This window comes from Neofelis nebulosa, chromosome 3 (assembly GCF_028018385.1).
Source record: "Neofelis nebulosa isolate mNeoNeb1 chromosome 3, mNeoNeb1.pri, whole genome shotgun sequence".
Classification (NCBI taxonomy): domain Eukaryota; kingdom Metazoa; phylum Chordata; class Mammalia; order Carnivora; family Felidae; genus Neofelis; species Neofelis nebulosa.
This window is the reverse complement of record NC_080784.1, coordinates 144984713-145006786: the sequence shown is the minus strand read 5'-3', so window position 1 is coordinate 145006786 and position 22074 is coordinate 144984713. Positions and strand designations below refer to the sequence as shown.

The window sequence follows — 22074 nt, the reverse complement described above, 5'->3', positions numbered from 1 at the left end:
CAATTCTAAGAGGGAAATTTATGGTGATACAGGTCTACCTCAAGAAATAAGAAAAATCTCAAATAAACAATATAACTTACACCTAAAGGAACTAGAAAAAGAAGAACAAACAAAGCCCAAGGTGAATAGATGGAAGAAAGTAATAAAGATCATAGCAGAAATAAATGAAATGAAGACTAAAAAAAAAAAAGAAGAAGAAGAAACAGTAGAAAAGACCAATGAAACCAAGAGCTGGTTCTATGAAAAGATAAAATTTATAAACCTTTAACTAGACTCATCAAAGAAAAAAAAAAGAGAAAACAAATAAAACCAGAAATGAAAGAGAAGTAATAACCAACACCACAGAAATACAAAGGATTATTTATAAGAGACCACTTTGAAAATTTGTATGCCAACAAATTGGACAACCTAGAAGAAATGGAAAAAATCCTAGAAACATACAATTTTCCAAAGCTGAATCAGGAAGAAATAGAAAATCTGAACAGACCAATTACTAGTACAAAATTGAACCTTCAATCAAAAAACTCCCAACAAACAAAAGTCCAGGAGCAGATGGATTCACAGCCAAATTCTAACAAACATTTAACAAGGAGTTAATACCTATTTTCTTCAAATTATTTCAAAAAAATAGAAGAGAAAGGAAAGCTTCCTAATGCATTCTTTGAGGCCAACGTTACTCTGATACCAAAACCAGACAAAGAAACTACAAAAAAAGAAAACTCTAGGCCAATATCCCTGATGAATATAGATGCAAAAATCCTCAACACAATATTAGCATACCAAATCCAACAACACATTTAAACAAATCATTCACCATAATCGGGCTGAATTTATTCTGGGGATGCAAGGATCAACTAATGTGATATATCAACAAAATGAAGAATAAAAATCATGTGATTTTTATTATCTTTATCAATAGATAAAAATAATTTGATAGAATTCAACATTTGTTCATGATAAAAACTCTCAACAAAGTGGATTTAGAGGGAATATACCTCAATATGATAAGGGCCATGTATGAAAAACTGGCAGTTAACATCATACTCAATGGTGAAAAATGGAGAGCTTTTCCTCTAAGATCAGGCATGAGACAAAAATATCCACTGTCACTTTTATTCAACATAGTACTAGAAGTCCTAGCCAGAACAATTAGACAACAAAAAGGCATCCATATTGGTAAGAAAGCAGTCGAATGGTCACTATTTGTAGATGACATGATACTATCTGTCAAAAACCCTGAAGACTCCACCAAAAAACTATTATAAATAATAAATGAATTCAGGAAGTATTAAGATAAAAAATCAATACACAGAAATTGGTAGCATTTCTATACACTAATAACAACATAGCAGAAAAAGAATTTATGAAACAATTCCATTTATAATTGTACCAAAAAGAATAAAATATCTAGGAATAAACTTAATTAAGGAGATAAAAGACCTGTACTCTGAAAACTATACAACATTGATGAAATACATTGAAGACAATGCAAACAAATGGAATGATATTCCATGCTCATGGATTGGAAGAACAAATGTCATCAAGATGACCACACCACCCAAAGCAACCTACACATTCAATGCAATCTCTATCAAAATACCAATAGCATTTTTCACAGAACTAGAACAAATAATACTAAAATTTGTATGGAACCACACACAAAAAAACCCTGATTGCAAAGCAATCTTGAGAAAGCAGAACAAATCTAGAGGTATATTATAATCTCAGACTTCAAAATATACTACAAAGCTGTAGTACTCAAAACAGTAGGGTGCTGGCACAAAAATAGACATGTATATCAATGGAACAAAATGGAGAGCCCAGAAATTTAGATGGTCAATTAATCTATGACAAAGGACGAAAAATATACAAGGGGGAAAAAGATTTCCTCTTCAATAAGTATGTTGGGGAAATTAGACAGCAACATGCAAAAGAATAAAACAGGACCACTTTCTTACACGGCACACAAAAATAAACTCCAGGTGAATTAAAGACCTAAATGTGAGACCTGAAATCATAAAATGCCAAGAAGAGAGTATAGACAATAATTTCTTTGGCATCAGCCATAGCAATATTTTTTTCTAGATATATCTCATAAGGCAAGGAAAACAAAAGCAAAAATAAACTATTGGAACTACACCAAATAAAAAGATTTTGTACAGTGAAATAACCCATCAACAAAACAAAATGTCAACCGATGAGTGGGAGAATATATTTGCAAACGATATATCCAATAAGGGACTAATATTCAAAATATATAAAGAAGTAATACAACTCAACAGCAACAAACAAACAAAACCCTAATAATCCAACTGAGAAAATAGAGGACCTGAATGGACATTTTTCCAAAGAAGACATATAGAGATGCCAACCAGGCACGTGAAAAGAAGTTTAGTATTATTCATCATCAGGGAAATGCAAATCAAACCCATAATTTTGGGGCATCTGGGTGACTCAGTCAGTTAAGTGTCTGACTTTGGCTCAGGTCATGATCTCACAGTTCGTGAGTTCGGGCCCCAGGTCGGGCTCTGTGCTGACAGTGCATAGCCTGCTTGGGATTCTCTCTCTCCCTCCCTCTCTCTATGCCCCTCCTCCCCATTCCTTTCAAGATAAATAAAACTTAAAAAAAAATCCATAATCTCACTTTACACCTGTCCGAATGGCTAGAATCAAAAAGACAAAAAATAACAAGTGTTGGCGAGGACATGGAACACTTGTACACTGTTGGTGAGAAGATAAACTGGTTCAGCCACTGAGGAAAACGTGGAAGTCCCTCAAAAAAAATAAAAATAGAGATATCATGTGACCCAGGAATTCCAGTACTGACTGGATATTTACTCAAAGAAAACAAAAATATTAATTAAAAAAGATATATGCACCCCAGTGTTTTTATTTTTTTATTTTTTTATTTTTAAATTTTTTTTGAATGTTTATTTATTAGTGAGAAAGAGAGCAAGCGTGCAAGCGAGAGTGTGAGTGGGGAAGGGGCAGAGAGAGGGAGACACAGAATCCGAATCAGGCTCCAGGCTCCGAGCTGTCAGCCTAAAGCCCGATGCGGGGCTCGAACCCACAAACTGTGAGATCATGACCTGGGCTGAAGTCAGAGACTTAACCCACTGAGCCACCCAGGCACCCCCACCCCAGTGTTTTTAGAAGCATTATCTACAATAGCCAATTTATGGAAGCAACCCCAAGTGTCCATTGATTGATGAAACGATAAAGAAGATGTGGTATATATATATATGTTGGAATATTACTCAGCCATAAAAAAGAATGAGATCATGCCATTTGAGACAACATGGATGGACCTAAAGGGTATTATGTGAAGTAAAATAAATCAGAGAAAGAGAAATACTGTATGATTTCACTTAGGTGTGGAATCTAAGGAACAAAACAAACACACAAACAAAAAACTGAAAAAGACCTGTAAGTACGGAGAACAAACAGATGGTTGCCAGAGGGGAGGAAGAGTCGGGGAATGGGCAAAATGGGTGAAGGGGAATGGGAGATACAGGCTTCCAGTTATGAAATGAATAAGTCATGGGAATAAAAGGTACAGCATAGGGAATATAGTCAATAGTATTGTAATAATGTTGTATGGTGAAAGATGATAGTCACACTTGTGGAGAGCATAGCATAACGTATAAACATGTCGAATAACTATGCTGCACACTTGAAACTAAGACGAGACAAGGGACAGGTGAAGATATGGAGCTTTAAAGAAAGGAAGATTGAGATTTAAGGTGAAAAATGTCAAGAATGGGTCAGCTGAGTCCTATCTGGTCTGGTAAAATTCTTGAAAAGTTCTCACTTAAAGCTTTACTTATCATTGACAGAGAAGATTTAGCGACATTTTTAAAACAAAAAGTATAGCTAACTCTCAAGTAGTATTTAATGTGTGCCCAAGCTTAATGCTCTATAGGTGTTAATTCATTTCTTCTTTACAGCACACCTATGAAGTCCTATTATAAACCCCATTTTGTAGTTGAAGTAACCTAAAGACTCAGTCATTTGACCCTAGACTAAGAGCCACTAACTATACCGTGTCTCTCTATCTACCCCATAGGGTTTCTGTGAGGATCAAATGAGTTTTTGTGTGTGAAAATGCTTTGAAACCACAAAGCACTAGATACTTGAAAGCCAGTTCCTAAGAGATAGAAAATGTTATTCACTCTACTCTGTGGAACCCTCCTTTTCATACAGTACTTGGAAAGTGAGTTACTGTTGAAGCTACAATAAAATTAACCACAGATAAAGGAACACTTCTAGATGGCAGAATAAGTATTAAGAAAAACATAAAGATAAAAAGAAAAAGTGATGTATAAAGGTAAGGTGTAATAAAAAATCATCTTTGTTGACTGAGAGTTTTTCACGAAGCTGAGAAGAGAGATTGGATTGCCACATTGTGTAGAACAGTCATTGGAACAGGACTGACCTGGCTATAAAGGGATAATTGCGTGTCCTAATAGATTCTTCCCACCTTCAACTGCTAATGAAGCTCTTGGATAATGTATCCCCACTTAATGAATGAGGCTAAAAATGCCAAGAAGCCTTTTGCCAAGGATGTGTTCTCTAGGCTTACACTGAATTCATTATTTTGTTAGAGTACTGCCACCAAGCCAGCCACGGGCAATTTAGCATGCCACATTTCAAGCAGAATTTAATTCATCTAATACATTCACTTCTGTGTGCTGTAAATGAGACAAATACCCTATGATCAGGTGACAGCCTGTCAGTAGGGCCATAAACAGAAAGTAGTGAGGATAGTGGAGAGTTCTTCAGTTAAGTCTTGGTTATATTCTCATTAAAACCTGGCTCAAAAATTTGCCAAGGATATCAATCAAGTTCCCATCTTGTGCTATGTCTGTGTCTTTTTAAAGGGAAGAGATAACAACTGTGTGTGTGTGTGTGTGTGTGTGTGTGTGTGTGTGTGTGCGCGCGCACATGCACTACTTTATAATATCCAGCTGCATTTTTCTTATGAAATGTCACTTATCCTCATATCAAAAGAGAACCATTGGGGCGCCTGGGTGGCGCAGTCGGTTAAGCGTCCGACTTCAGCCAGGTCACGATCTCGTGGTCCGTGAGTTCGAGCCCCGCGTCAGGCTCTGGGCTGATGGCTCGGAGCCTGGAGCCTGTTTCCGATTCTGTGTCTCCCTCTCTCTCTGCCCCTCCCCTGTTCATGCTCTGTCTCTCTCTGTCCCAAAAATAAATTTAAAACGTTGAAAAAAAAAAATTAAAAAAAAAAAAAAAAAAGAGAACCATTAAGGTCTTGACCAAAGAAAGCACCTCTGAGTGACCCTTAATCTGATATGGGTATCTTTTTAAAGAATCACACAGCTCTAAGGTTACCTGAAGATAGTTAACTTTTGTAAGTACCACTTCCTTCTTTCTTTATGACCACATACTTTCCCTTATACTGCAAATCTAAAAAACAGGGACAGTTGGAATGTTACCCACAGAGAGGCCTTATTCAGTCCTAATACTCACAGATACAGTTTTCTGTTCAGAGAGTGACACATGAATGCATCAGGAATGGGTCCAACATCCAACGATAAGAAAATGTGTTGTAGGGCGCCTGGGTGGCGCAGTCGGTTAAGCCTCCGACTTCAGCCAGGTCACGATCTCGCGGTCCGTGAGTTCGAGCCCCGCGTCAGGCTCTGGGCTGATGGCTCGGAGCCTGGAGCCTGTTTCCGATTCTGTGTCTCCCTCTCTCTCTGCCCCTCCCCCGTTCATGCTCTGTCTCTCTCTGTCCCAAAAATAAAAAAAAAAAAAAAAAAAAAAAAAAGAAAATGTGTTGTAATAAACACTGTTTATTGAACACATACTGTTCAAAGGCTCTGTACATTTGAAAGAACATCTGGGAAAGATACCAGGGATTTAGTGAGCATCTTTTTTTCCTAACCAGATTTAAGGACAGCTCTCAGGTACTTTGGGCGTCAGAATGATCTGGGAAGAGTTGAGGATTGTGTCATGTAGTCTCTGGAGTCAGATTGCCCAGTTTTGCATCCTGTCACTGCTGTTTGTTGGTTATGTGATCTGGGACGTGTTACTTAGCCTTGTCAAGCCTTAGTACTTCTGTTGGTAAAAATTAAAGGATAGGGGTGGGGAGCAGATACAGGAAGTGATAAAAATAGACATCTCATTAAGGGCATTGTGATGACTGACTGACATAATGCTTGGCAGAGTTTCATGCATACAGTAAGCATGCAATAACTATTAGGTATTTTATTAATAATACGATTATTTTCTTTCCCTTTTCTACAGTAAATCATTAACTGATCAAAATGTGTCATGTACCTAAGATAGATTGGGGGAAAACAAAAAAAAGCCAAAAACAGATTGAGAAACACAGCCTTGTGTAGTAATTTAAAATTCTTCACCAGTCAAAAATTATAGGAGATACTATTAAATGGCAAAATTAATTTCCGTTCTTTGTTAATTCATTCTAATGTAATAAACACTGTTCAAGTAAAAAAAAATGGATCTAATTTGGGACTTGCTTTCAAAAATCACAGTCTTGTCATGGAGGTAAGAAGGTATTATAATTGGGAAGGAGTGATGGAATACTGGAGGAAGCCTGCTTGGGATCTGGCAACATTCTGTTTCTTGACCTGGATGGTAGTTCTATAATAATAAGTTATGCAATTATGTTGTGTGTACTTTTTGGTGTACTTGTTACAGTCATAATAAAAAATTCTTTAAGAATGGTATGTGAACTATATCTCAATTTTAAAAGTTATGGGATATTTCTGACTTTGAATTAGGGAATAGTTTCTCAACTAGGGCATGCAAAACACAAGCAACCAAAGGAAAAAAATTAGATAAATTGGCTTTATCAAAATTAAAAACTTGTTTCAGAAGACAGCCCACAAAATGGGATAGATATTTGCAAATCACACATTTGATAGGATATATCATGTAGAATATATAAAGAACCATTATATTCATCAATAATACCTCAATAAAGCTAAAATAATAAAAGAAGAAAAACACCTATTAAAACTCAACAACAAAAAGAGACAATGCCATTAAAAATGAACACAAGACTTCAATAGACATTTCTCAAAAAAAGATGTGCAAATGGCCAACAAACACATGAAAAGATGCTCAACATCCTCTGTCATCAGAGAGATGCATCTCAAAATTATAAATCACAAGAGGTGCTACCTCCCATCCACTAGGATGGCTGTGATGAAGAAGACAATAGCAAGTGTTGACAAGGATATGGAGAAGTTGAAACTTTCATGCATTGCTAGTGGGGATGTAAAATGGTATAGCCACTTTGGAAAACGATTGCATAGTTCCTCAAAAAGTTAAACATAAAGTTACTGCACAACCCAGGAATTCCACTCCTAGGTGTATGCCCAAGAAAATGAAAACACACGTCCAAACAAAATCTTGTACATGAAATACATGAATGTTTATAGCAGGACTGTTCAGCATAGTCAGAAAGTGGGGGGGGGGGGGAATACCCCTAAATGTTCATCAACTGATGGATAAACAAAATATGGTATCCATACAATGGAATATTATTCAGTATTATAAAAGAATGAGATACTGACTCCTGCTGCATCACTGATAAATCTTGAAAACATTATGCTAAGTGAAAGAAGCCAGTCACAAAAGACCCCATGTTGTATGATTCCAGTTGTATGCATTGCCCAGAACAGTCAAATCCATAGAAACAACAAAGTTGCCAGTGGCTGTGGGGAGCAGAGAATGGGGGCGGGGGTGGGTTAGAGAGTGACTACTAATGAACAGAATTTCTTTTTGGGGTGATAAAAATGTTATGGAATTAGATAATGGTAATGGTTGGAAAACTCTGTGAAAATACTAAAACCACGGGCTTGTATAGTCTAATAAGGTGAATATCATGGTAGGTGAATTATATCTCAAAATAAAATTTAAAGTATGGGACAATTTAGTACTTTGAATGGTTATATTTGATTAAATTGTACAGTGTATGAAGAAAGTAATAGGAAATAAAATTGAAAATATAAATTGGTCAACAAAATATATAAATGGGTATCAAATTATAAAAAGATGGGCTGGACAGCTGGCTATGGAGAACCATTAAGTGTTACTGAGAAAGTAAGTCATGTGATTAGAGAATGGTTCAGGAAATTTAGTCCAGCATCATTTTTATCATCATCTCTGCATCTTTCCTTGGCCTTGTTCTGGAGAGTGCAGGTGATTTTGTACTTGGCAGGTTGGTTCTATGTTAAGGAATGTATGTGATTTTAGAAATTTTCCCCCAAAGGAGTTAATTATATCAGTATGGCAAACTGAATTATATAAACCTTCATAAGAATGTAAAGCATTATGGGGGTGCCTGGGTGGCTCAGTCAGTTAAGCGTCCAACTTCAGCTCAGATCATGATTTCATGGTTTCGTGAGTTCAAGCCCCGTATCCAGCTCTGCATGGACAGCTCAGGGCCTGCTTAGGATTCTCTCTCTCCCCCTCTCTCTGCCCCTTCCCCACTCATGCTGTCTCTATCTCTTTCAAAAATAAGTAAATTAAAAAAAAAAGAATGTAAAGCATTATGGACATATATATAGGTATGACTTTTTTTTTCATAGGAAAGGGATAGAAGATAAAAGTGAGATGTTTGTTATGTTCACTAATGCACATCCCTGATTTGGAAAATAGAAGAGAAACATGAGTGTTATCAGTCCATGTCTCAACAAGACACTTCTATTACAATAATTCAATGAGAGTTGTCAGGGACTGTGAAGAGTAGGAGAATTTACCCTATTAACAAGCTAACAAAGAACCTGCCACAGATTCATAGTTACTCGTAGAAGACACAAAATTCCTGGGTCAGAGATAAAGGACTTTTTTACTCTGTATTTTACCATAGTCAATTTCTACTTTAATGGAAGAGTTACTATTTACAGAATTTTTAGAAATATCAAATTAGTATTTGGAAGCTCTAATAGGTATACCTACTTTTTTTTTTTTTTTTTTTTTACATTTTTAATTTATTTTTGGGACAGAGAGAGACAGAGCATGAGCAGGGGAGGGGCAGAGAGAGAGGGAGACACAGAGTCGGAAACAGGCTCCAGGCTCCGAGCCATCAGCCCAGAGCCTGACGCGGGGCTCGAACTCACGGACCGCGAGATCGTGACCTGGCTGAAGTCGGACGCTTAACCGACTGCACCACCCAGGCGCCCCTAGGTATACCTACTTTAAAACAAAATATTGAAGGCAGAAGATACATAAAATCTGTTTTCCATATTGCTTTTTGAATATATGTTTATTGGACATTTCAAAAGCTTATAAAACAAATATTGGCTTTTTGGGTTAAGAACTACAAACCGAAATAGAACGTTAAGGAATCCAAAGCAAATCACTGGAATTCATACATAGTATTTAACTTTCTCAATGCAGTTGTTTCAGAAGGACAGGTTCACCAAAATATGTTCACTGCAAATTCACTGTTCACCTCAGCCTTCTTTAATCTAATACTCTAAGGTGGAGAAAAAAATACAGTGAATGAAAAAGCATTCAGTAGTGAATTCTTGTAGTATTTCCTACAATATTCCTTGAGATCCATATGGTTTAATCACAAAACAATACTGTTTAAAAAAAAATCTCCTTGTTACAGAAATCACATGAAACAATCTTACCTGTATTACAATGTATTTTATTTTATTTAAACCTGGTGAAATGCAGGAGCATACAAAACAATCTTAGACCAGCTGTGCCAGCAGAATATTTCTACAAGTCAGGCCGTGTGCTGAGGACTGGCATAGGGGGGAAATAAGACTTCATTGGGGACGCTAAGATCTCAATCTGGAGGTAGCCATTTAAAAAAAAAATTTTAATGTTTATTTACTTTTGAGAGACAGGGAAAGACAGAGCACAAGCAGGGAAGGGGCACAGAGAGAGCGAGATACAGAATCCAAAGCAGGCTCCAGGCTCTGATCTGTCAGCACAAAGCCCGACGCGGGACTGGAACTCATAAATGGCAAGATCATGATCTGAGCTGACGTCGGACGCTTAACCAACTGAGCCATCCAGACGCCCCTGGAGGCAGCCATTTTTTAGAGTAATTTGGAAACTTTGTTTTGAAAGAGTCAGTTACCTAATTAGGTTAGAGAGTCATGTGTGTTTCATACACAAGGGGAGATGATCTCTCTACTCTTTTCCTAGACTCCCAAAGCCATTTGCTTCAATTAGATGACCTCCACTAAACACTGAAGGATCTGTTTTCTATAGTTTTCTAAATGCTGATCCATCCATTATTAAGGAGCCCGTGGCCTCCAAGCATCAGATTACTGCTTTTCTTGTAAACCAGCTTAGTGGCAACAAAATCCAATTCATCTCTAGACATTGGGTTTTTTAGCTGGGTCCTATTTTTTTCTGTTTTGTAGTTAAAGAAGAGCTGCAAATAAGTCCATGGGCCTATTTGCTTATCAACTGTACTTACTCTCAAAAGATTTGACCATATAACATTTTGTCCTGTCTTAGATACTTGTCATGTATAAATTTCTTTTCCTTTGGTCTACTGAAATGTCTTTGTTTCCCTTAAGCAAAAATAGCAAAAGATTAAGAATTAGGATATGTAGCCTCTCCTTTCATCTCTTAATCCCCCATGTATAACCTATTGCATTAAGATAATGCCTCTGGGAATGTGCTATGGGTTTCTATGATGTGCATGAGAGCTGGCGAGCTAGGATAGGTTTGGCTACAATCTCTGTGAGTCTGGAGCTCCTATGAATTTGAAGAAATAAGGATTAAAGACACAAGATAATGTTCATGCAATGTATCTTATCTAGTTCATATGACTGAAATAAGACTGAGACACTAGAGGCAACATTTCTGAAACTAAGTAATATTTGATTTAACTTGATGTGTAGAAAGAGAAAAGGATAGACGCCCCACCCCCTCCTGAGGGAGACTCAGGCCATTGCCCTTGCAGCAAGATGACATGTAACTTGTCCTTTTTCTGGTTTTGCCTGAATTGTCTGGAGGCTCAAAAACCATTCTTAATGTTTATTTACAGTGACTGTAATAATTTTTAAATTTTTAAATCATTGTTATGATTTTTTTCTTTCTACTTTATCACATATATGTTTGTAAGATTTACCTGACTGATATATTTGTGAGTATATGTACATACAATTTTTCTCTTATAAAGTAATCTATACTTGTTTTCAGAAAACAGTGAGACATAAATGCTTGATAAACAACACATGAAGTGTGCAGGATGGTTCTTTTTCTGTGCATAACTTTTAGTTAACATTTTCCTTTATATCAAAGGAGGGACGAAGCTCATTATGAGCAGGGAATATAGAAAGAAGACACAAAATAAAAAGCAAACTAAAAAATAGGTCTTGAGAGGGTTGGTTATGGTTCAGCAGGAAACAGGCTTTCAATTTTCCTTTCTTTCTAATACCAGGGATTTTACTCAGATTGCGAAAATGTGGTTGAGATGCAGTGACTCAGAGACTCAACATCTGTGAGCAGAAAGTAGGAGGGCTGTGATTACAATCTAAGTATCAGAGCCTGGGTGGTGGGCCTGACATCTGAGAAAATGGCCAGGGCAAGCCAGTCCTTTGTCACTCTCCCCTCCTCCTCCCGCACTTTCCTCTCTCAGACCCAAGTACTCACGCTGCCCAGCCAGGCTTGTCAAATGGAGAGCACACTGAAGCCCTCGGCCCTTCTCTACTCTGCTAACCAGAATTTTACCTTCCTGTGTTTGTTCCGTCTAGTTTCTCTTAGGAGACGCAATCCAATGCGATGCACTGATTCACAGTAAATATTAGATAATCAAAAAACTCATTCCCTTCTCAGATCATATAGGAAACCTATCCTAGTCATCTGTCCATATTGTTTCAATGTCCTGTGTTCTCTGGATTCAGGAGTTGAGATGTCAAATTGGGGGGCAGCCATGTCTTGTACCCCTATCGTATGTCCCCACCTTCCTGCCTCTCACTGCTACCAGCTGTCTGAAAATAGCCTGGGCCCTGGGCTTTTTTTTTTTTTTTTTTTTTTTTTTTTAATTTCTGGGTGAAAAGGAGAATTTAAACCTCTCTTTGGCTAGAGTGGGTAAGAAGGTTTCTAAAGTAAACTCCTGAGTATTTTTTCCCTAATATAAATACAAAAACTGATAGAACATTTATGAGGGAAGAGTTATATGTTTAGTTGTTTGGGAGATTTTATTCCAGAAATAAATATTTATAGAGATGTAGCCATTTACGACAGTTTCATGAACCCAACTGCTGGCTATACCTGGGTAAGGCTTTGATGCTTTAGTAACGATTATTTGAGACATCCTGGCAGAATGGGTTTGGGGGAGTGGAATTAGCTTTGGTCAGATAAATCCTTTATATCAGATTATACAAGGCAGCATCTTTACAAACATTGGCTTGGCTGTGACCCATGTTTTGTTCTGCGGTTCCTGAAAAGGATTTATGCGTCACCTTTTTGTCTTTTCCCAAGTCATAATAAACGGAATAAACATAAAAGAGAACAATGTGATCAGGGCTTCAATTGTATTTATTGCTTATGGACAGTGATAATAGACAGAGGGATGTTTATTATTTTTAAACCGTATATGTCTGAAATGTATCATAATAATTAAATGATTTTTTTAAAACCAAATAGAATAAATGGTTTTGGGGAATTAGTCCCACATGGTCATATGATTCATTTGCATAGATATTACTATGGTCTCAGTTGGGTCATTCATGTTTTTTTCTGCTTTCCTACCACTTAAGCAAACACAAAAAGAATGTTATAGATGTGACTTGCTGCTTTCCACTCTGTCCGACATACAGAAGAGGGTATGTGTGAATTGCCAATTGCTGAGAGATCAACACCTTGCATCACTGCTGGTTGGAATGGAAGTGAACACAAACCAAGTTTGATTGATAAAGCATAAGTATTTGCATTGCTGACTATATTTACGTCAAAAGCTCAGAAAGTTGTATATTTAGTAGTTCAAAAAGGCCAGAGTAGACAGAGGGTGGCAATTAGTATATTTTGGAAAGGATGTTTCAAATAGGCAGAGAAAGATTATTTGGCTACTGGTAAGATTGACAATTTGTAACTTCATGATGGATTGGGACCTCCTTCATAAACATTTGAATGAGGTGGGGTCAAAGCAGTAGAGTTGATCATGGAACTTTTCCTTGTAGATCCTTGTTGTGTGCTGGCAATAAACCATATAGCTTGGGTGAGCAACTATCCATATCCCAGTCCATCAGCACATATTCAGTAATTCTTGTGAAGTCAAAAAAAAAAAAAAAAAAAAAAAGGAAAAAGAAAAAGAACTGGTTCCCTGGTGGTGATGGGGAGGGGGTTCTAGGAAAGAAAGCCACATGCTAGTCTCTTAAAGGTAGCCAGGACCACCCTGTATGGCCATTAGAGTTTGCTCTGTATGACTCCTAGGAATATCATGCACGTAGATTCCAAAATGAATGACACATTCTATAGTTGTGCAATGTCTCAGCCCTACTGGTAATCATTTATTTGATGATTTGGAAATGTTTCCAGAAACATCCCTTGTGAAAAGACAAAGGTCTACTGTGTATCTTCTATACGTTACTAGTAACCCTGTAACTTGTACTAACTACTTAATAAATATTTATTTGGTGAAGAATGGGAGAAAAGAAACTTAAAAAAACATTTTATTGAAATATAATTCACTTGTCACAAAATTCACCCATTTAAACTGTACAATTTAATGGGTTTTAGTATATTTATGGAGTAATTCAACTATCACCACAATCAGTTTTTAATCATTTTATTATTCCTCCTCCCCCTCAAAAAACCCATACCCATTAACAGTCATTCTCTGTTCTCTGCTTACCCAGCTGCTGATAGGCACTCATCTACTTTCTGTCCCTATAAATTTACGTACTTTGGACATTTCATAAAATGGAATCATACATTGTGTGGCCTTTTGTGGCTGGCCTATTAGCATAATGTTTTCACTTCTTTTTATTGCCAAATTATATTTCATTATGTGGCTGTACCACATTTTAGTTTTCCATTTATCAGTTAGTGGATATCCGAGTTATTTCTACCTTTGGCTATTATGAAAAATGCTGTTATGAACCTTCACATACACAGTGTTTGTGTGGACATATATTTTCAATTCCCTTGGATATGTACCCAGGAGTAGGATTGCTGGGAAGAAAGGTAATTTTAAAAAAGTTTTTATTTTAATTCCAGTTAGTTAACATATAGTGTTATATTAGTTTCAGGTGTACAATATAGCGATTCAACAATTCTGTTCATCACCCAGTGCTCCTCGCGACAAGGGCTCTCCTTAATCCCCATCACCTATTTACCCATTCTCCCACCCCCCAAGAAAAGTAACTTTCAATTTAAAAATATCTCCTTTACTAACTGTCATATTAAAAGTCATCTTATCAATGGTATGTATCTGGCTTGGCTGGTAGTTCATGGTCCTGGACCCACCTTCCACCCCAACCCATGTTGTGAACTAGTAGGTGAACCACAGAAAACTGAATTGTACTAAATGTGCAGTCTCTTCGAACAGGGTCATACTTGCATTGAATTCACTCTGATTTATTATTTTGCTACTGGACTTGGAACACAGACAGTATTCACTAAGAAGTGGAACTGTAGAGTGGAAACAGAGGTTCCCTGTTTCCATTACTCAACTCTCAAAGGATGGATGCAGTTGATTTCAGATTATTCCAGGGTCTTTGCTTTCTTAGTTGCTTGCCATCCTTCTTTCTTTTGGTCCTTTTGCTTTTCATTAGTGTCATTTACTGAGCTAGGAAACCTGAGACACAGACAATTCAGTCAAAGTATTTATATAGTCTTTTGGCGAAAAGAACTTTTACTATGTGTGTCATCATGTTTTTTATGTGCCCTGTAAATTGTGTTTATCCTCAAACTATGGAGAAGTTGCAAACTGCTTTTCAACCTCTTCTTAGGAAGTTTCCAGTATTGTGCTATTTATTAGAGGTATTATTGAAGACAGTTAAAACAAAACAAAACAACAAAAAACTTACAGTATGGGAGACAAATCATTTTAGTGTATAAATTATAGCATTGATTTTTTTTTTTAAAAAGAACGCTGCTAAGTGAGAATAAGGACCACTAGAAAGATTTTTAAAAATAGACCATATTTGTATCATAAGAGTAACTTTATACATAGGTGCTCTGGTTATGATTTTGTAAAGTGAACATGACCTTGGAGTTGAGATCCTAGGATTAATGGACTTGTCAAGAGTCTGATTTGTTAATGAGCCAAAGCTATTCGAACTGTGCAGACATTACCAGTTTTCTTGTGGCATGTATATTTGAGTAGGAGCCTACAACGAGTAGGCAATGAGAGGGATGCTGTTTGACTTTTAAGGAGAACATTGTTTCATTGGAGAGGAATAAAATATGGACTCCCCTTTAAGCAAAGCAGTTTGCATTTCTATTGTCCAGATTTCTTAAGAACCTGATAAAGCATTAGCCTGGCCACATTTCTTAAGAAGCTGATAAAGCATTAGCCCCACCGTATCCAGCATTCTCCATTTATTCTTCTTGGACTCTTTTCCACAGAATGAAATTGGTTGATTCATAGGCTGGCCTGAGGTTTTGAATAGAGCGCTTTGGGGGAATGTTTAGGAAGTATTCCAGTAAGCCGTCAAGACTGTTGACAGGTGGCCAAGCCAAGGGAAAGGGTATTAGTAATGACAAGAGCTCACTCTTACATAGCTCTTAATCACATGTCAGGCAGTGCCCTAAGCATGTTACATATATTCACTCACATGATTCTCACAGCAATCCTATGAGGCCAGTCAATTTTTATCCTCAGTTTAGAGGAGAAAATTCAGGCACAGAGAAGTTAAGGATCTTGCTGAAGGTCACACAGCCATGATTTGAACCCAGGTGGTCTATTTCCAGAGCTGGTACCCCTAACCATTAACCCCTAACCATTGCTGCATAGACCTGAATCATGGAGAAACTCTCATGCCTGCCTCTGGCCAGGATTCTGGAGGAGGGAAGGAGTACAGGGCTCAGTTCCCTGCCAGCACTTTGCCAAAATGAACTGGTGAACTGAGGCATTGTCCTGGCGTTTTACTGCTGGGATAATTTCAGAGGGCAACAGAAGCATTAACTACATGAAATTCTTTTGTGGCTAGAAAGGATTAGCCGGGTACAGATCTCGCTTATCTTTAAGGTATGCCCTTTATTATTTTTTTTTCTTAACAGAGGATGAGTGTTCTAGTATACAATATTGTCTTTTATTAATGGCTGATTTGCAGAAAGTGGCAAAAGAGTCAAATTAAGAGAAGTAAAAATTTGAAGATGAAAAAGCAAACTCCCAAGACCATAGCCAAGTGAGAAGAATGTAATTTGTGTGTCTCTTTAATCCCTGGTGTGGCCTTTAATCTCTAGTACTTAAAATTTACAGAGACAAAGAAGATCCACACCTTAATTTCTACTTTTTGCAGTTACAAAGATGTCAAATGAAGATAAATAAATACTGTTAAGAGCTTCTGGAAATAGAGTATTCTTTGAAAGAGTGAGTCAAGACATGAACCAGGGTTTATGACCTCAGAGCAAATGAAGGTCTTCTTGAAGACAAAATGAGGTTTCAGGATCTTGAAGGAAGCTTTCTTGGAGAATAAGCATAGCCAAAAATGATTCTACCCTTGGGACTCACCTTGATCAAGTAGATAAAGACAAAGAATCAGTTTATAAAATGGATATTCGGTGGTGGGTTGGAGGTGCATTCAGCCAGTGGAATAGTTGGATTTTATTTCAGCAATTGAAATCGGCCCATTGAGGACAGGCTCAGTGTGTCTATTAGCCACCCATACATCCTAATTCATAGTAGAGTGCCTGCTACTTAATAACAAGAACAGCAGAAATCATAATTACCATTTATTGACACTTTCCATGTGTGCTCTGTATTCTCACCTCTATTTTATGAATGGGTAAACTGAGTCTTGGAGAGTTAAGTTAGTAGCCAAATATCATACAAGTCATTTAACCACAAGGTCTGCTTTCTTAGTCACCGCTGCCCATTGTGGCTGATCTTAAGGACTAGGCTAAAGGGTTTTAAATATCTTCTGTGGTTAATGGTGGAATCCTTGAAAATGTTCTGGATGGGAAACATGAAAAAGTGGCATCTGGGATGAGGGCAGAATGGCTTGGTGGCTTTTGCACTTTAGTCTGGCTGTGAAGTGATAAGAGTCCAAATCAATATGATAGATTAGAACCAAAAGGAGAGGAGGGAGAGAAGACCCCTTGAGAAGGGATAAATGATTCTGAGACATGGAGACTGGTTGGCTATAGGAATGAGGGAAGGGAAGGAGTCTAAGAGTAATCTGAGGTCTCCAGAGTAGTGACAGAAAGATTGCTGGCATCATGAATGGATATAGGGAAATCAAGAGATAAAGACAGTTGGAAGGGCAAAAGCCTGTGGTGATGGTTTGGGCCTGTGATGACGGCAGGGCACTAATGTGCAACGTGTACCAGTCCGTGAGCAGCCTGGCAGCTCTCTCTCTCCTTGCTTTTGGAGAACTTCATCTCACTAACGCAGAAGCTAGAAATTCTGGATTCTTGCTTTCCTAGATTTCCTTGCCTGTGACCTAGCTCTGGTCATGAGACACAAGTGGATACCTGTTGGGGATTTTCAGGAAAAAAATTCTCTCTAATGATAAAAAGTCCAGTAAGAAAAATATCTTTCTGCTTTGCATTTCAAATGCACTTGTATCACCCAGGGAGCAGCTGCAGCCATCTTGTAGTCTTGAGGCATGGGCCAAGACTGGGCATTAACTCAGAGCCCTGACATTAGGGAGCTCCTGAGCAACACTGGGACCATCTATCTCTTGACGTGTCATGTGACAAAAACAAACCCTCCATTGTCCAAGCCATTGTTAGATGGATATTCTGCTATTTGTAGCCAGAACATCCAAACTGATGTAGACATTAATTTTGGAAAAACACCATGTGGGGAGTGATCATCAGAATTGTCTACTGAAGCCTACAAAGAAAGCAAGTTCCTAAAAAGGAGAATGCACTTCAGATACCATTTCTAGAAAATGAAGGCTTTTTAACAAAAGTCTCTAAAGCTCAAACATCCTGGCCCTGATCGTCAACCCAGTTTGCTATGAGGTGAAAGTCCCTGTCAGGTTCTAGTGTTGCAATATGCTTCTGAAATGGCAACAGGGCTCATTAGTAAATCTGAAGCATTTCCACAGCTCTTAGATACACACGAGGCAAAGGAAGAATTTTCTTCTTCCAAAACGGCTGCTCTTTTCAGTTGCTTCCTCCTACCTTCCTTGAATTTGCTAGTGTCTTCTGGCTGGGAGGCACGTTTAGCCCAGTGATGGATGTGCTCGCAAGAATTGGCCTGCTTTGCAGAGCTGTTGAACTGGGGAAAGTGTGCATTCTGAAGGTCTGAATGATGGATTGATTGAAAAGTAATTGATTGTGGAATTTAAAAGTGAGATTCAAAAGGTACATTACCACGTTTGATGTCACAAAATTCAACACTTTCTTCATTATATGCTTCCTTTTACTCACTTGATTTTTTTTTTATTTACAAAATTATTTTAGAATTCCGTACCCGTTTCACCATGTGGCTCCTAAAACTTTGTGTGCCATTTATAAAGTTTATAATAAGAAAATTCTGGTAAGAGAGGAAGAAAAAAAAGAAACATCCTATATAGTCTCCCATCCTCACTTCGTATTAATAAGTGGCACCAGGGAAAGCCACCTATTGTTTTCACATTTCTATATTTGTCAGTGAAAATATTTGACTATATCATGTGTACAATCTTATCCACTTGACCTTAGAGTTTAGGCACAGATTCCCATGTTCTATGTGGAGGCTGTTGCAAGGTGTAGGTAGGTCTTCCCTACACTCCTCTCAGAGAACATGCTAGAAACAAATACAAATCTTACTAGTGTTATAATTTCAATGAGATTTAGTTCTGATGGTGGGATTCTGGATGGAGATGCTGGATAAAATCCAAGATACCTAATTAAGTTTCAATTTCAGGTAAATAAGAATATTCTTCTTCTTCTTCTTCTTCTTCTTCTTCTTCTTCTTCTTCTTCTTCTTCTTCTTATTATTATTATTATTATTATTTTAGTATAAATATATCCCAAGAACTGCATGGGGCATATTTATGCTAAAAATTATTCATTATGTATTTGAAATTCAATTAAAAATTTTTTTTTTCAACCTTTATTCATTTTTGAGAGACAGAGACAGAGTGCAAGTGGGAGAGGGGCAGAGAGAGAGAGAGAGATAGATACAAAGCAGGCACCAGGCTCTGAGCTGTCAGCATAGAGCCCAATGCGGGGCTTGATCTCACGAACTGTGAGATCATGACCTGAGCCGAAGTCAAACGCTCAACTGACTGAGCCACCCATACGCCCCTGAAATTCAAATTTAACTGGGAGTTCTATATTTGTATTTGCTAAATCTAGCAATGCTAATTCTGGGGGAAATAACTGATGTAATGGCATTTGCCTAAGTTGCTCAAGAAAGGGTAGAGGGAAAGCTACTGGAGGATTCTGTAGGTTTGATAGATCTCATGTCCCATCAGGGGGCTGAGAGGGTTCAGCCAGGGGTGAGGGGTATGAAGACTGAGGTACAAAGGTAAGTTCCATTTACCCTTGAACTTCTCTTCTACCCCTTTCCTTTTTATTACCCAAAATGGCTTTAACAAAAATGAAAATAATTAACTTTTTATCATAGGCTGTAGTCCTAATATCCATTTATGGTGCTTGTTCTGAATTTTGAAATGAGTATGTTGGCCCTTGTTTATTTTCTCATTCTCCATGCTCATTGCCCCCTCCCTCATTAAATTGATTTCTCATGGTGTGTGCCCCAGATTGATTTCCCCCTCCCTGCTGTGGACAAGCTCTTTCTCAATAGAAAAAATGATTGCCAAATCTCTCAAGCTCTTTTCCAAATTTCCAGGCCTTTCCAGATTTGATTTATGCTCATCATTCAGTTGTCACGTTCAGCTGTACACTCTCTACCCACATGGCATGTCTTTAAGGAAGTGAAAAGCCTGAGTCTTTACAAGAAATGGAGGGACCACACGGCACTTGGGTTTTCACCCTGTAGCTGGCTGCCTGTGGCCCGTAAGAGGCAGAATCAACATTGTGTACTGCCGGTTTGTTCCTGCTTGTCAAACAAGATCACCCAACGCCTTTGGATTAGGCAACTGTACTTTCCCACAAAGTGAGAGGACGGTGGAGCTGGAGAAATGGGGGAGGCATCTCCCAGATGGTGAACACTTCAGGGCCCAAGGCCCTTATGCTGAAAGCAGCAAGAGGATGAACGGGGAAGAGAAAGTGCGGATAGTGACACACACACGGCATGAGGAATGGTTAAGGTAGGTGCCCAATGATAAGGGATGCTCCCCAATCCTGGCAACTCGAGTGCAGCCACACACCCTGAGTTTTTGGTCGTTTATCTGGAGATGAGTAGCAGGAGGGCTCTGTGGTGCCTTATGTGTGGCGCTCTCTGTGGTCCTCATGTTGTAGCCTTTGACACTCAGACGTGCGAGATGTGGAATTTGGCCAGTGGAGGTCATCCATCAAAGCCGGTTCTAAAGGGGCTGCTTAAGCTTGTCATTTCTGCAAACTGATTCAAAGGGTGAAAGGGTCTTCTCTTTTTGAGAAATTCTTGCCTAACCAACCTGAAATTCCTGTTTCTCGAACCATAATGAGTCAAAAATATTCATTCAGAACAAGTTTCTTCTATGTGCTAGGCACCAGGGATCCTGACAAGAATGAATGGCTCCCACTGCGTGGGAGTTTAGAAAGAAAGTAAGCTGATGGTTAAACTACAGTATAATGAGTGCTGCAGTGATCATTCACGCTGGGTTAGGAGCTTGTTGTGGGGTGGGAGATACTGAGGAATTCAGCAACAAGAGAGGGAGAGGGAGAGGGAGAGGGAGAGGGAGAGAGAGAGAGAGAGAGATTGTTCATGTAAATAAGGTTGTGGGTTTGCTGTGAGAGCTGCTGTTGGTGCTATGCCCAGGTCCCCTTGGTTGACTGGTGTTGCTAACCCTGAGCTGTTGTTCTATGGGCTGCTAGGGTTCCTAGCTGCACTCTTTCGTGGAAACTTGTCCTCTGCTGAAAGCAGAAAACACCTACAGGTTACATACCATCCTCTGGGGATGGCTGATAGCCAATGACTGATTGAGAGAGTACAAAAATCTGTCCCTCTTGCCTCCAAGTGGACAACTCTGTGCTTGTGCTGTTTTTCATGCTTCAGAGATCCTGTGGGATCAGGCTGAGAGGCTAGACGTCAGCTGCCCCTGTCCCTTCTATACAGGTTTCTCCCAAGAACACCTTTCAGTAAATCACTCACACATGAATCCCTGTTTCGGGCTCTGTTTCTAGGCAACTTCATCTGATGGTAGGAGCAGAAAGTTGATGTACTTCTGGTGTTGTGAGCTTTTATTTATCTTTTTTTCTGATGGAAGAGAGATAGTGGACAAGATCAGTGTGAACATCTGATGTGGGGAGTGTGTGGTTCATGGGAATAGGAGCAGTGTTGATTGTCAGCTTAGTTGAGAGACCATGATTTTGCACCAATGTGTATTGGTATTTCCTTCAGGGCTCAGCAGCCTGGATATAAAACAGAAGTAGATGGCACAAGGTTGTAGTCCTGACAGATGAATGCCATAGGAAGACAAAGCACCAGGCATGATGGGCAAGGACTTGAAGGTAGGAAGGAACAAACAGTTTGAAACAAAACGCAGGTGGCAACGGACCAAACATGTTGTTAAGGTAGGAGAAAATGTGTGGCGAGCACAACACAGAGAACCTGTGGCAAGGTTGGGAGACTGGGAAGGTTTGTTCAGAGTTTGGAGTGTAAGCATTTAAGATTTGAGGGTGAGAGCATTTCTGCCTGTTGACAGGTCTAGGATATGTCATGAACACAGGTGTCTGAATCAAGTGGAGGGGAAGTTTCTGGGATGAGGAAGTCAAAGCACTGAAGTTTTAGGGAGTTGGATGGTCTATCTTCACAGACATTGTCAGCCATGAAAAGTGGTTGTGACCTGAGAAATCACATTGAACATGTAGCTCTAACCTACCCCCAGCCCCAAAAGA

At 38.6% G+C, this 22074-nt stretch overlaps 1 protein-coding gene across 3 annotated transcripts in view; it reads left to right on the top strand.

The window, feature by feature from the left end:
- SHROOM3 (shroom family member 3) overlaps positions 1 to 22074 on the top strand; it is a 323421-nt gene that overhangs the window by 32204 nt on the left and 269143 nt on the right. The window contains exon 1 of one of the 3 annotated variants that reach the window (XM_058722188.1): positions 20194 to 20345. The exons of the other annotated variants lie outside the window; for them this stretch is intronic. Coding sequence (XP_058578171.1) covers positions 20337 to 20345 — 9 coding nt within the window. The 5' untranslated portion in view covers positions 20194 to 20336. Of the gene's footprint in view, positions 1 to 20193; positions 20346 to 22074 lie in introns of those variants that run through there. 3 annotated transcript variants of the gene reach the window in all.